General features: G+C 33.7%; 1 protein-coding gene across 1 annotated transcript; it reads right to left on the reverse strand.

The window, feature by feature from the left end:
* Positions 1-216: 216 nt before the first annotated feature.
* Positions 217-7,420, reverse strand: LOC127261964 (uncharacterized). The gene is made up of 6 exons (XM_051290407.1): positions 7,315-7,420; positions 3,879-4,067; positions 3,769-3,818; positions 1,380-1,398; positions 441-576; positions 217-351 (listed from the first exon to the last, which is right to left on the reverse strand). Exons 1-6 carry the CDS (start codon positions 7,418-7,420, stop codon positions 285-287), a joined length of 567 nt encoding a protein of 188 aa, XP_051146364.1. The 3' UTR covers positions 217-284.
* Between the last annotated feature and the right edge of the window lie 9,303 nt (positions 7,421-16,723).

Genomic DNA, 16,723 nt, shown 5'->3' on the forward strand with positions numbered 1-16,723 from the left:
CAGTAATAACAAATAAATTAGTATCGGAACCAAAAAAACCTGTACGATGCAAGAAAATATTACAAAATATAAAAGTAATATAGCAAATCTATATCACCATCAGTTGCACAAAGAATGCACTCTTTAGGAACATAATTATTTTGCAATACGGCAAACAAATACAATCCAAGGGCAAAGCATAGCAACAAACACACAAAAAGAACCAGAATATGCAAGTTCAACAAACAAAAATAACTCAGTTAGTATCAACCCACAAACAAAAGTTAATCATCATAGAAATATGTTCAACGTTGCATCGTCCCATACAGCATTAAGTGTGAACATATACGGCAGTTACGGGTGACGAACGAGCTGCCAACATAATACAAGATTATATAAGAATTTACTTGCAAGATGGTTAAGTTATAATCTAATAGAAAGTTAACAAAATAGTTACGTACATCTTTGAATGTCCAGTCGATTGGCTTGACGTGGACAACCTCAGTGTTTGCGCTTGAGATGCCGTTTGTAGATTGAGCATGGCCTTCAAAACTGTAGCAGCCGTGACAAAAAACTTCACTATGTCAATGGGATCACCTACGTATATATAAAAAAACACGTGCTTATCATCGGAAACAAAATGCAACTCACAAAATTTCATAATCTTAAAGAGGATGATCGATACTCCAACATTAATACATATACAAAACAATCATGAGCTAAATGATGCTCACATATGGCTTCAACCGCATACCACAAATAAAGTATATAAAATGATATATTCTCAAAAAAATGCTTGCAAGTCTCTAGCTTCTTGTATGAATCGAAAACATAACCTATAATATTGTTTGCAAGATTGATTGGATGAATAAGAGAAGAGGCAAGGACAGCAGACAAATATGCAGCAAAATTATTTTCACTTAGAAGTTATGACCTCTCTTTATTATCAAACCCAAAAGTTTTGGCATAAAACAATTAACCAAAAGTAACTACATCCTACCGAAATAGAGCCTTTGACTATAGTGCATATAAGAGAAACCACACTGACACATTCATTAGCTGAATAATCCAGCTATCAAACAAAATTGCAATACTGAATAAACCAAAAACATGAGAAATAAGTGGAGCAATGAGTGATGATGGGTACTCTAGACAAACATGTAGGACTTAACTTCCGGAGATGGACCATAGAAATGTCATAGAGGCAGTGATGCAATAGTTTTCAATGTATCACATATTACATATGTCCATACAGGGTTGTGTGTACCCATATAATAGACAAGAAAAATATAATTCTATCTTCTTTCAGCATATTATAGATGGATACAATATTACCACCATAGTGTTGTTAAGAGCATTAAGATAATGTGGCATATTCAGAATTGTGGTTCTCGAACTACCTCCGCCTTCAACCAATACCTGAAATTTGTTTAAGCGGAGAAAAAACGTTAAAAGCTCCATTTCTCTAACTATTGATGTAGTAAACAAAGCATCTAACATCAATTTTATTTGAAACTTTGATCAGATTCTTTATTAAACCTTTTATAACAACGATGTTCTATTATTTTGATGAGATAACACTCAAATAAACATACAACACCGTGGTTGAGAAAACAATGATCACAAGATAAAATGATACACTCTTGCACAACATTACACAGACTCACCTAAATAGATTACGCACCTCAATTTCTCTCTTATTCATGGAAAGTACTTTTGATTAACTAAGAACAAAAAAATTTAAAGAAGCAACAAATCTACAATTTGATTCCAAAACCGTGGAGCCAATGTACTTTAAAGGAATGTTCTAATGACATAACTAGGGCACAGTCATTTAAATATATATATATTAATCTATAATAGCCATACACAACCTGGAATAAAAACATCAATCAAATTTGGCCTGGTTAAACTATGCATGCATGAAAGACATTAGTATAATGATTAAATTACGCAACCTGTTTGCAACATCGGATGTGTGCAGTGAACTTAAATATGCAGAAGAAACTTACCTTGAAGATAAGACAAGACAAGACTAGATATGACCATCCACATCAATCATAATTCATTGGATTATTGTAAACAACTCTACATTATTATTGATTCCGTGAGAATTTCTAACTACTTTTAGCAACACTATGATTGATTCACTCACTCACTCACTTGACATTTCTTCCACCTTGGCAGATATTATTATTATTATTATTATTATTATTATTATTAGTTTATATACACAATGAACCACTTGCACTTGCACTTGCATTTGAAGTTGAACTTGCTTGGATCTCAAAATTAAGATACAATGAACAAGATCCAACACCATAACATGTAATATTAATACTTTATTCTTATTTCTCATCTCTGATTCATTCATTCATTTATACATATGTATCTATAATCTATTAGTAAGTATTATTGAAGAATGGTGAGCTGGCACTGTGATGACACCGGGAAAATAAGAAGTAACATATGTATTATTATTATTATTATTATTATTATTATTATTAAAAAATTCGACATATAATAAATAGATACATAGATAGCCATGATAGTTACATTGAGGAGCAGCCACAACTGCTATAACTCAACATCAAACAAAGTGGTGGTGCATGGATAAAGATGCACACACAATTACACAAGAGTTACAGATGTAGATAGATTATCACAATTCACACACACAATGTGTGCATATCAGCGTATCTAATTATGTGCAAACGAATTAATTAATAAACTCAATTCAAAGATAAGAAAGATATGTGGATGAGTAACAAGTAACAATAACCGAAGTGAGTGGCTGCAGTTCAGTGACTTAAGCTTCCTGGACAAGGCTCTGTTTGTTTGGTTAAGTTTCAACAAACCCACTTAATACATATATATATTAAAGGTCAGATAAGTTAGATTGAAGTGCAAGAATTTAAAGTGAAATAATGAAAATCATACATATATATTAGCTATATATGGAGTCAACAGTCTGATCTCACTCAGACAAGAAGATTGAAAAATCTGTAGAAAAAAAAAAAAAAGACACCAAACAACATTATAAGTTATTACAATAATAAACCCATGTGTAAAAACACCGATAGTTCTTGGGGTTAAATTCATTGACCGAAATATGAAATTGGTATTGAATAAGAATCTCATTTGGATTATAAAAATAAAAAAGAGAAGTGGGTTAATTAATAAATGACTAAGATTTAAGTGAACTTTGCAACATTTTCCATTTCCTATTATTATCTTATATAAATGCCACTAGAGAAAAAAAATAGTAATGGACAAATTTTATAGTTGAGTGTGGGACAATAATTCGAAGAAAAAGACAATTATTGCAATGGTTGATTAAGGTTCCCCTAAAAGAAACCTTAATTAATTTATTAAACTTTGAGCAGTAGAAAGAATCAAATGATTAAATTGAAGAGTTTCGCATCATTAAGTTGCCGATTGGTCGAATTGGTATTGTATGATAGTCACAGCTAGACTTTTTCTTCATTGATTCAAACTTTGTCTACACCTTAACCAAATAGTATTCTTTTCTTCTGTCAGCTCTATTCCTAGGGTTAAGCTTTACAATGTAAAAACCACAAAGAAAGCTACAAAAATAATTGAATGAAGACATATATTTCATGAGGGGTCACTATTCACCACGCCGAGATCAAAACCAATCATACAATACCAGACAAAAGCTATGCACAGGTATTTAGTTATTGAAGAAAAGCACAAAAAATCAGAAACCCAGAGTCCACAATTAGATTAATTCCAAAACCTTCAAAAATTGAATAAGAAAAGAAGTACCATCGGGGATTTTAAGTTCCGTTGTGTTCTCCTCTTCTTCCGTCGACATACTCGATACCAAAAAAATCGAGAAAGATTGATTCACGATTTAGGAATAATTAGAATAATACCTCGAACAAGATTCACCAAAGCGTGTGAAACCTCGATAATCAGAATAATACCTCGAACAAGATTCACCAAAGCGTGCGAAACCTTCTTGCCGGCGGTGGCTGTGTGCAGGCTGCGCGGTCGTCGGCGAAGAGAATTCGTGCGGCGGCATCGGTATAGTCGCTCTGTGCGTATGTATATAATTGTATATACTAGTTTTAATTTTAAATAAATATATTTTTTTAAATTTTAACTTGTATATATTAATATATAAATATTATATATGTATATATGATATATTATTTTAGATTATTAGAGATTTAATTTTATTTTTAGATTTAAAATTATTGTAGTTGTAACGAAAAAATATCGCAACAAAAGAAAAGGTTGACTAAACAAAAAAAACTATTTGTTACGAAAATATTTTAAACAAAAAATAGCTTTTGTAACAAAACAATTGTAGCGGATAAGATTCCGCTACAAATGGTCATTTTTTTTGTAGTGTGGTAAGGTATTTTTCGCCATTCCAATCTATAGTTTGGTGGTGAACAATACTCCCAAGGGTCGATGGCACAAGCCTGTGGGCTTTCACTGGCCACCGAGAACCAAGTTGTAGATCTCCCACTCAAAGTCGCGTGAATCTGCTTCAAATATAGCCGCAAAATCTAAGAGGAGTGCTAATACTTTTTTATTGTGGCAAAATGACCAAGAAGATTGTGAAATAATGTTGCTAAAGAATTCAATGTAAAATACACTTATAATATAATATAAAAAAGAAAAGTAATTGTTTGATTTGATATTTTTAGAGGGCAAAAAGTAATCTGAATAGTAAAAAATCTGTGTTAAAACCTACAAAAGAACATAACATGCTTTCGTGGCAAAAAATCAACCTCAAGAGTCGATGGCACAAGCCCGTGAGCTTTCATTAGCCGGGAGCAACTGAGTTGCGGTCCTAAATTCAAATTAGTAGGATGGAATCCTCGATGCAAGATCGAGGCAGACACAACAGGCGGAGGAAGGAGCATGGTTAAAGTCGGAAAAATAAATTTTGAGGCAATTCATATTCTCCGATTATTTTTGTGACTCGTTTTGAGACAGATGATACTCGTGGAATTTTTTTTTTGCGATTGATTTTGAGGTAATTCCTAATAATAGATCGTCACTAAATAACTTTCGAGATAATGGACATTTTTGTTTTGCTTTGTTTTGTTTTGTTTTATTCTCTTTTGTAGTGATGTCTTAAACCATAGTCGAGATATTATTTTGTCTTGAAGAAAGATTCCATGATACAAGATTATCTTAAGGTTTTTTTCCAAGATAATTTTCGGAGAAAAATAGAAATTTTTCTTGGTAGTGATCCGAATGAGTTTCCTCTATTTCCGTAGTATGATTGTCACAAAAACTGATAGGAGATTTGTATTGAGTAATAAAATTCAATGTTTGTAAATTTATTTGCTATTCAAATGTATATTTTCATTTTTTCGTATTTGAATTTAAACAAATATTAATAAATTAATACACACAAATAAATATATATATATAGACGCGTCAAGGAAAGTATGAATATTTATTCTTTTGGTATTATATTCACTCTCTTGGGGTGAACTATTTTGTTTTACGTTTTTGCAGGTTGGATATAAAATTTTGCAAGAAAAAATAGGTGTTAATATTTATGGATAGAGTTTATGACTTTTTTTAATATAATAAAAAAATCAACCATTCTTCTCACAAAAATATCACATTAAACATTAATTTTCATGTAAAACACCGAATCTTGTAACTATTTTACATAAAAATAATATAAACCTCAAAAAAAAAAAAAAATTCAAAATACACGAACAGAAACTAAGTGAACATTTTTTTTTTTTAATTTGGTACGTATATGATTTATTTTCACTAGCTTATTAGTTTTCAAAGCCACGAGTTTATTTTCAAATTTGCCCATTGTTACTAATTGTTATTTTGTTAGTATATATAGTTAGTAATGATGGGTTCTTCCAACAAATTTTACGGACAACCTTCTCAGTCAATATTATAACAAATACAATATATATATATATATATTTACATAAAATAAGTAATATACTCCATCTACTATATAACAAAAAAGTTAACAATTCAATATAAAATTTTATTTTTTGAGCAAAAATTATTTTTGATCCTATTGTATATCACAATTATCAATATCAGTCCAAATGAATTTATTTAGTTATTTATTATTATTATTCTTTTTATCAATTTTGGTCCTATTTAAATTAAAAAATTATCAATTTTACTCTTATGTAATTGACACGAACGGAATATGGTTGTGCTGGCCATATATTCAAAATAGGGATGTGAACATGGTCTACAACATGACTATGTATGTTAAGAACAATATCATGAACATAAGCAGAAACATGACTGTGTACAGAACATGAACATGACCATATTAAAAAATATGGCCATTTCAGAGCAAGGTAATGAACACACCCGTGTTAAATTTAATACAGTCGTGTTGGCTGCTTGTGGAGCTTAGTCACGTTTCTAAATAATCGAACACAACTGTGTTGGCTATCTGTGGAGCTTAGTCACATTTTTGTGTAGTCCAACATGTCCATGTTCAAGTCAACACGGCGGTTCTCAGTCTGTGTCAGCTACCATGAGATTATAAATGAAAAATTTTAGTTTGAATGAGAACCAAATGGATAAAATCTTTTCAATGGGACCAAAAATTGATAATTAAAATGTACAATGAAGTAAAATAATTTTAGTTTATTATTAATATTATTATTATTACTGATTTCATGTTATTGACACAATTCTAAATCTTACCTAAAAAATACCTCAAACTCAAAAAATAAAACAAACACTACAAAGAAACTCTTGATTTGCGAGGGAAAAATTACCTCGCAAATCAAATTATTTCCTTCGCAAAACATGTTAGCGAGGGAAGTTGCGAAGGAATACATGTCATCGCTATACACCTGCTCGCTAATTTGGATCCGAGGAAAAATTCCCTCGCAAATGTTTGTGAGGAAATTTAGCGAAGCATCGATTCCTTCGCAAATGTTTGCGAAAGAATTTTGCGAAGATATAGTTTTCCTTCACAAATTGATTCGAAATTTGCGATGGAGTTCATTCCTTCGCAAATATCCATCGCAAATTGATTCAAAATTTTCGAGGAAGTTCATTCCTTCGCAAATATCCATCGCAAATTGATTCAAAATTTGCAAGGGAATTCATTCCTTCCCAAATATCCATCGAAAATCATTTTACAAATTATCATCACTAGTTCATTTAAAATTCCTATGCTTCCAAAATAATTACAAACTAACAATATATTCATTTTAAATTCTTACACATGTCTCAAACAAGCACAAACTAACATTATAAGAAATCATTTTAACCATCCAAATAGTAAGCACCATGTAATACAAAATAAATTCCATCTCCAATGCCCTAGTATATCCCGCCCACCTCGAATATCACTCATCCACTTGTTATAGGCCTCTTGTGCCCTAGTATTGAGTTTCTTTAAGACCTTTTCCTCATGAGCCGGATCCCACCTGATGTACTTCTGCATTGATTAGAATACACAATACAAAAATGTTAGAAGAAATGGAAGTGAATCTAAATTAGTATGTTAAGAATTCACATAATTAGTTGGCATACCCTTCATCTCAGTCGTATACCACCGGCGTGTATCTTTCGGTACGGAGAGCCACTTGTTCCTTCCTTCACTAATTTTGATTTGAAAACATCTCGGAACTTAATCAAAGCATCACGTGGCCAGAAGATGCTGTAAGTTTTATACATTTTAAACTAATAGTACAATACCAATTTGAATGCTAGCAAAAAGATCTTAGACAAAAACAAACCTCCCACCCGACTCGACTCTCACTTCGACACATGGGTCGTCTCCAACAGCAATATCCCCTTGAGAATCTCCAATATCTGTTCAAATAAGAACTTCATGTAATCTAAAAAAAGAATTAACTATAGCATTCTCATAAAATTTACTTACGTGATGTGGTATCCTGTGTATTCTCGGCCTATGTAGCATCTGCAGACGTACCTGCATAATGAATAGTTATGAATTTTATTTATATTTGCACAACTTTAAAGATATTGAAATTGTTATGTCTTTCTTACCTGACCCTTCTCCTACTTGGGTCTCAGAAAAACTCGGCTCATGTTGCTCCTCTTGCGTTTCCGCCTGCCACAACAACATTTGTGACCTTGCCAGACGGCGGATGTTCTGGCTTCGTTGCTCTTCATTGGATCCTTGCGACATCTACAATTAAAAGTACATTATCAGAAATCTTAAATATAGTTCAGAATTATGAGAAAATATAAATAAGATTAACTCTTATAAAGTTATAACATAGTCATAAGGCACATCATCTTTGAGAAGATCTTGAAATGTTCTTGTTTGAATGACCTCCTTCTGTTCATTAGTTTAAAATCCAGAGAAGAATCTCTAGCAATGCTATGTAGAGGTACAGGAGCATACTTTTCAAAAACTGCATTTATAAAAATGTCTGGGGCCTGAAAAAGGGTCTTGCTTTACCAGTCTCAACATCTGCTATCCACAATCTTATAGGCTGGCATCCTCCAGTTCAAGGGTTCCCTACAAGTGGGCATGGAAAATAAAGTAAATATGGGAAATTTTCTAAGTGAAACATAGTACTTATGTAGGGAAAAATTAAAAAGATAAAATAAAATAAATCAGTCATATTCCCACTTAATTTGGAGATATTTGCCCAACCAATTTCAGATAATTTTGTCGGTCATTTGACTAAATAAATAAATTCTTACATCTGCGATATCCTTGGTAATAAAGGGATTTGGCAGCAAAATGAAAGATGCGGCTAAGTATTCATTGATTATAACAAAACAACAAATTAAAAGAAAATACCTCATCAGCTCGAACACCAAAGGCCAGATAGCTGCCATCATTTGACCTTACAGTAGCAGAAAAAATGAGTTAAAAGGATGATCAAGAGTTGCCCTTTATAGTAAGAATGCTGTACAAAATATTGTGAAGACTGAATAAAAATTTTGAATTCATACTCCAGGCAAGAAAGCGAAAAACATGTATATAACACCAACTCATTCTAAGCGTCGTGTCTAAACAGAAGCAGCAGGAGGAAGCTAGATGCAATACATTTTTTTCAAAATCATATACTGTTTCCTCATCCACCTAAACAACATATCTAAATGATGGTTCCTACTTCAAATCTAGAACTGGTAACCATCAAATTAAGTTAAATAAGATCATTAGTACCCCAACTTCGTGGTCTTGTCACATAAAACATAAGCCTAACACTATAGATTCAAACGACTTCTATCAAAGAACTGAACAGCTGATGAGAAATTTTCCATTTGACTACAAAGCAAGGTTATCTTTGCTCACACACACACGAAGGATAAACAAACCAGAATTCCGTCTTACCACGAAACAAAATTGATTTTTGCACCACTTGGAAGACCATGTACTTCTTTTTAAGGTCCCAATGTACAGTCCTCCATTATCTGATAGATTCCAATCCCTGTATAATATGACCTGGAAATAATTATTACAAATTATTTCCATCTAAAGAATAGAAGTAGGAAAAATAGATAAAAATACCTAAAGCCCATCACAGTTTTATTGCAGAAAAGAGAAGTCCGTGGAACATGAAAAGGTCCAACATGAAAAGATAGAAATTTTTATATTCCTTGCAAATTATGTTTGTTAATTACGAATTAATAAATTAATTCCCTTACAAAATTTCTTCGTAAAAAAAAAATTCATCGGTATTTGCGAGGGATATAAAATTCCTTACAAAAATCCTTTGCTAATGTATATTTTTTTTTGCAGTGAAACTCAGTGTTAGAAATTTGAACCAGAGATTGGTCAGGTCTTTATCTAAAACCAATTTGTGTTCCGCTTAAATTCCTATTGTCCACTTATCCGGCACAACCATGACCATTTAAGACTGAACTCCCTCCATTGGATATAAGGGTTGAATCTGAGTAATTGATTCACGATTAACTTTACATCTATAAGTATGTGTTATGTGTGCGCCGTATCCATTATTCACTCATTTCACTTCTCTCTCACACACACACAGACACTCTTCCATTCTCTCCTTGCCCTTTTTACTCTCTTCCCGTATCTTCTATTTTTTCCTCGCAGGCTTGGAGTTCTTGTCTTTTATTCTCATAAAGATTGAGACTCTGGTAGTCTCCCTTCGCCTTCACTCTGTGAAGTTGGAGGTTTCCGGTGAGGTTTTGGCGATGCTTCACCTTGCAGTGTTGTTTCTGTTGCTTTTTTGGATTTTTGGTGTTTTTCCCATGTGTGCATTTGTTTTGTGTGTTGTTTTCACAGTAGATTGGTTTAGAAGACTTTGATTTGCTCGTCTCATGGATTTTTTGTTCGGTTTTGGGAAAGAAAGTTAATTGTTCGGCCATGTTATAACTTGGGCCAATGAAAATTATGAGTCCTAAAATTCAAAACTAGTTATTATTGTAATCGGCCCAACTTCTGTTGCCCAGATCTTTGGCCCGACCCATTAGTCAACGAGATTAAATCACAACCGTCCAATTTAGGGTTCTAATCTGAACTATTAGATCTATATTAACCCTAAATATATATAGATATATGTGTGTGTAAACCGTTGTAGAGTCGTGTTATGTGTGCACTCTCTCCATTATTCACTCACTTTACTTCTCTCACACAGACTCTCTTTCTTCCTTTCTCACCTCACCTTTTTTACTTTTTACCCTATCTTCTTCTTTATCCTCGCGTGCTTGAAGTTCTTGTCTTTTGTCTCCATGAAGATTGAGACTCCGGTGGTTTCCCTTCGCTTCTCACACTATGAAGTTCTCGGGTTTCCGGTGAGGTTTTGGCGATGCTTCAACTTGCAGTGTGGTTGTTGTTGCATTTTTGCATTTTTTGGTGTTTTCAAATTGTGATACGCTCATCATGGGTTTTTGGTTCGGTTTTAGGAGAGTCAGTTGATTGTTCGGCCATGTTATAATTTGGGCCAATGAAAATTATGAGGTCTCAAATTCAAAACAATTATTATTGTAATCGGCCTAACTTCTGTGACCCAAAAATTTTGGCCAGCACGTTTCTCAACGAGATTAAATCACGGCCGTCCAATCCAGGGTTCAAATATGAACCATTAGATCTTTATGAACCCTAAATATATATATATATATGTGTGTGTAAGCCGCCGTGTATCATGATCTCTAATATAACACACTCACTCTACTCCATCAACCTACTAGAATTATCTCCTCCCCCTCTATCTGATTCTCTCTCCACCCTTTTTAGTCTTTTCCTCATCTCTTTCGTTTTTTCCTTACATGTTTAAGTTATTGTCTTCTTTCTTTATGAAGCTTGAGAATTTGGTAGTCTCCCTTTGCTTCTCACTCTCTGAAGTTAGAGGATTTCCGGTGAGGTTTTGGTGACGCTTCAACTTGCAGCGTTGCTGCCGTTGATTTTTTGGGTTTTTTTCTTTTTGGTGGTTTTCCCTTAAGGGAATTTCTTTTGTTTGTTGTTTCCACAATAGATCGGTTAGCAAACTATGATTTGCTCGTCATGGGTTTTTGGTTCATTTTTGGGAGAGACAGTTAATTGTTCGGTCGTGTTATAATTTGGGCCAATGAAAATTATGAAGCCCCAAATTAAAAACAAATTATTATTCTAATCAGCCCAACTTCTGTGGCCCAGATCCTTGGCCAAGCCCATTAGTCTACGAGATCAAATCACGGCCATCCGACCTAGGATTTTAAATTGAACCGTCAAATCTTTATTTACCTTAAATATATATATGTGTGCGTTAGGAGCAGTGTATCACTATAATATTACACACTCACGCTACGCCGCCTCCTTACTCGAATTATCTCATCCCCCTCTCTTTGATTCTCTCCTCTCTCTTCCGTTTTCTTGTTGCGTGTTGGGAGTTCTTATCTTCTATCTCCGTGAATCTCCCGACTCCGGTAGTCTCCCTTCGCTTCTCACTCTATGAAGTTTGAGGGTTTCCGGTGAGGTTTTGACGACGCTTCAACTTACAGTGTTGTAGCCGTCATGTTTTTTGGTTTTATGGTGTTTTTCCTTTGTGTGCATTTGTTTGGTAAGCTGTTTCCACAATAAATTAGTTTAGCGATTTGCTCATCATGGGTTTTTTCCAATTTGGGAGAGACACTTACTGTTAGGTCGTTTTATAATTTAATTGGGCTAATGAAAATTATGAGGCCTCAAATTTAAAACAAACTATTATTGTTGACCAAACTTCTATGGCCCAGATCCTTGGCCTGGCCCATTTGTGTACCAGATCAAATCACAGCCCCCTAAGTCTATAGATATATTTGTGTGTTCGAGTGGTCTTCCTCCTTCTTGGGTTCTTGATCTCTATGCTATGAGGTTTGAGGCTCAATTCTTTGCTCCTTTTTCGGTGGAGTCCGGGAAAGTCCCGCAAGTTGAGTGACAAAACAATTCATCCATGTTGTTTTCGTCACACGGATATTTAAAAACAAAATATATTGGCAAATATCTAAATATTGTGTCAATCCCAAATTTTATGAAGTAAAATTCTTAATTACTAAATGTAAATATAATTCCAAAATATTTTAAAAATCATATAAAAATATATTACAAATCTGATTCATTAATTTTTGTTAGGTTTAAAATACCAACTACAGCCAAAATATTATACACATTTATTCCTCTTCTTCGTCCGCCTACTAGACTTTCAAAATACTAATATTTAATGATTCACATTCTGTCTAATTTGAATGGCGACCAATGGCCTACAACTGTTGTTCCTCATTTTTCTTCATCCTTTTGCCAGTCGATGGCAATGTATCTATTATCCTCCTGTCCGCAGCTACTATTTTTGTGAGGAATTTTATCTCTAATTCAATTTCTCGCAACACAGTTGCAAGGGATAAAAGATAGGTCGTACGTTCAATTACGATTGATTTTTAGCTAGTTGTAATGACAGATTGCGAGATCTGTAGGCTTGTTTATAAGAGAGAAATTCCTGGATAAATGTGTTTTTTTTAGTAGTGGAAGCATATTCATAGTTTTCTACTGTCGGGGCCCTTATGACAAGTTTTGCTTTCGACCCTAAGTGGCGATGCAAAAGATGCTTAAGGAGGGATCTTTGTGATCCAAACAATTGATTGCAAAGAGACCAACACCACTCCATTTTCTTGCAAAATTTAAATATTGTATACGAATATAATATTGTGTCTGATAAAACAAAAATAAAAAAACCCGACCCAAAACATTTGAATGGTCAGGTTTTTTTATTTCTGATTTTTACCATAGACAACTACATTCGTATACAATATTAAAAATTTTGTAAGAAAAAAGAGAAGTATTGTCCTCTTGGCAAACATTTGTTCAGGTCACAAAGATCCCTCCTCAAGCGTCTTTTGCATAGTCATTCAACGTCGGAATCAAATGTTGCCATGGAGGCCGCAACAATGGTTCTCTAAATCTTTCCAAAAAAAACTAAAAAAATAAAACAAACTCAGTGTTATAAATTCGTACCAATGATTGGTGAGGTCTTTATCTAAAACCATTTTGTGTTCGGCTTAAATTCCTATTGTCCACTTATCCAGCCCAATCCATGAACATTCAAGACTGAATCCCCACCGTTGGATATAGGGTTGAATCTGAGTAATTGATTCATAATTAACTTTACATCTATCAGTTTGTGTTATGTGTGCGCCATCTCAATTATTCACTCATTTCACTTGTCTCTCTTTAACACACACTCTATTCGATTATCTCCTCACCCGTTTTGCTCTCTTTCCCTCTGTTATGTTTTATCCTTACGTTCTTGGAGTTCTTGTCTTTTGTCTCCATAGAGATTGAGACTCCGGTAGTCTCCCTTCGCTTCTCACTTTATGAAGTAGGAGGGTTTCCGAGGAGGTTTTGGCGACGCTTCAACTTGGAGTGTTGTTGTTGTTGCTTTTTTTGGTCTTTTTCTTTTGGTGCTTTTCCCATGTATGCATTTGTTTTGTGTGTTGTTTCCACAATATATCGGTTTAGCAAATTGTGATTTGCTCGTCATGGGTTTTTTATTTTGTTTTGGGAGAGAGTTATTTGTTCGGTTGTGTTATAATTTGGCCAATGAAAATTATGAGGCCTCAAATTCAAAAATAATTATTATTGTAATCGGCCCAACTTCTGTGGCCCAGATCTTTGGCCCGGCCCATTACTCAACGAGATTAAATCTCGGCAGTCCTATCCAGGGGTTCTAATAACAAAATATTATATCAAAATACTATGTAAAAAAAACTTGAATCAACACCTCAATAAAGAAAAAAAAAAAAAAGAATTGGTAAAAAATATTACAAAATCCCAAAAGAAATACATAGGAGATGAAACAATACCAAAAAATTATTAATTGCAATATGTAGTTGATGTTGTATATTGTTATTTTGCAAAATTTTCAAAAAATGGCATATCCCAGAATAAAATTATCTAACAATAAATCAATTGTGTTATTTAAAAAATTAAGCCCTCATATTATGAAATCCTAGTTCCGCTGCTGGTATCAAGTCTACTCAAAAGAGCAAAAACTTCAAAATAATCAATAACTTGATTATGCTTGTACCGTTTTGCTACCAGACGCACTTTAAAGCAATCAACTTTCTCATTGGGCTTGTACTTTGTTTTGTAGACCCATTTAACCGCAATTGGATTCTTGTTTGGTGGCAAATCCGTTAACTTACAGGTACAATTTTTCTCAATGGCATGTATCTCCTCATTCATAGCCTTGATCCAATGATTTTTTGTGGAAGCATCCTCAAAGGACATAGGATCACAATCTGCAAAGAAAGCGAGTTGAGCAATATAGAGTCGGCTCAGCATGTAAGGGAGATTGAATATCTCCGGATGTGACTCCTTCTTGACAGTCCTGCTCATCAATGATGTTAGGAATAACAGGAATAGCAGATCTTGTATCACATGAAGACCAATCTCGACTTATAATAATCTTTTTGGTTACAGGATTATATAATTTATAAGCCTTCGATGTATCACTATAACCAATAAAAATACACTTCTCACTTTTATCGTCAAGCTTCTTTCTTCACTGATCTGGTATATGTGCATAGGCAATACAACCGAAGATCTTAAGATGTCTAATAGATGGCCTTCTTCCACTCCAAGCTGTTTCTGGTGTTTTTGTTTTGAACAGATTTTGTTGAACTCCAAAACTCTGCCCAAAACTCCTTAGGAAAATTTTTGGATTTAAGCATACATCTCACCATATCCATGATTGTTCGATTTTTCCTCTCAGCTACTCCATTGAAGTGAGGAGTACGCCTTGCTGTCAATTGATGTTGTATTCCACTTCTTTTAAAAATTCCATCACAACCAATATATTATGTTCCTCTATCAGTTCTCAAGATCTTTATATCTAAACGACTTTCTTTCTCCACAAAGCACTTAAATTCTTTGAAAGTTTGGCATGCTTCAGACTTATACTTCAAAATATAGATCCATGTTTTTCTAGTCAAATCATCAATGAAAGTAATAAAGTGCTTACTACGTCCATGCGATGGAGCCTCCAATGAACCTAAGTCTGAATGAACAATCTCTAAGTTTTTTCTTGCTCTTCGTGAATTCCCAACCGGAAAGGAATACCTCCGTTTCTTTCCAATCTCAAAAATTTCACAAACACGATTAGGAACAGTAACAATTGGCAAGTCGGAGACAAGATTGTTTCTCGCAAGAAAGTTCAATCCCAAGAAATGGAAGTGCCGAAAACGCATATGCCATAGCCAATTATCATCGGCAATATAAGTTTTAGCACAAGATAGATATGCATGCTGAATACGCAAAGGAAATAACCGATTTTTAGACATATTTACCTTCGCTATAAACTTTCCATTGTTATCTGCAATGCTGCAACTTCCTTGGTCAAAAATGATTTTATACCATTTTTCTGCTAATTGTCCCATACTTAAAAGAATTTGATGAAGATATGGAACATAAAAGACATTGGATATAAAATTCTGAGTTCCATCTTTTAAACGTATTGTAACATTGCCCTTTCCCAAGATTGGGAACTTTGATTTATTCCTAAAGGTAACCTCCGATTGAATTGATTGACCAATTTATAGAATAATTCTTTGTTCCCACACATATGGTTACTGCATCCGGTATACGAAACCATGTATTCTCATCTGCATGAACCATATCACTAGCTAACAATAGAGTTTCAGTCTATTTAACACACTCACCAGAGTTCTCAGCAAGATGTGCTTGGTTCTTAGTTTCTTTGCCAACAATCTGCAATCATGTGTCCATATTTGCCACAATTATAACAATGAAAAGGGAACTTATCTTGGTTGTTACCACTCTCCATGTTTTGTGATTGTTATTCTTATTGAACAATGTATGGGTGAATCTGAGATAAGACGAAAACAATTAATCACAAATATGATAACACAGAATCGAGATCGTATTTGAGCCTCGCGTAGTACGTAATTTCCTTTAAGCGAATTCGTCCCTCCACCGATCGTCTCCCAGGATAGAACGAATTAATAATAGAATGATAGATTTCACAAACCAAACTGAGTTTGGGAGGAAGATTTAGCAGAGAATTTTGGAAGAAAATAATTTAGAGAAGTTGAAGTGAGAGCTCTTGGGAAATCGATATTCCGTATGCTTATTGGAGTAAGAAAAAAAAAACTGAATTATAAATTCCATGGTTTTTGGGATTTTAATTGCGTGAAAATGAAGATAAGATCCCATCAATTTGCACCCACATTGTATTCAGTTGCAACAGTAATTCATTATCTGATTATTTGAATTTTGCCAGTCAAAATAAATTAATCAAGTAAATAATGTAAAATAGAAAAATTAATTAGA

This window comes from Andrographis paniculata, unplaced genomic scaffold (genome assembly GCF_009805555.1).
Source record: "Andrographis paniculata isolate CXL003 unplaced genomic scaffold, ASM980555v1 Contig65END, whole genome shotgun sequence".
Taxonomy (NCBI): Eukaryota; Viridiplantae; Streptophyta; class Magnoliopsida; order Lamiales; family Acanthaceae; genus Andrographis; species Andrographis paniculata.

Bases quoted from the DNA above. Each gene is read 5' to 3' on its own strand.
- LOC127261964 (XM_051290407.1), bottom strand. From the start codon at position 7,420: ATGCAGAAGTACATCAGGTGGGATCCGGCTCATGAGGAAAAGGTCTTA. The intron at 3,819-3,878 runs GTATTATTCTAA...TTTGGTATCGAG, and splicing joins TTTGGTGAATCTTGTTCGAG to TATGTCGACGGAAGAAGAGG. The intron at 352-440 runs GTACGTAACTAT...TTATGTTGGCAG, and splicing joins TCGACTGGACATTCAAAGAT to CTCGTTCGTCACCCGTAACT.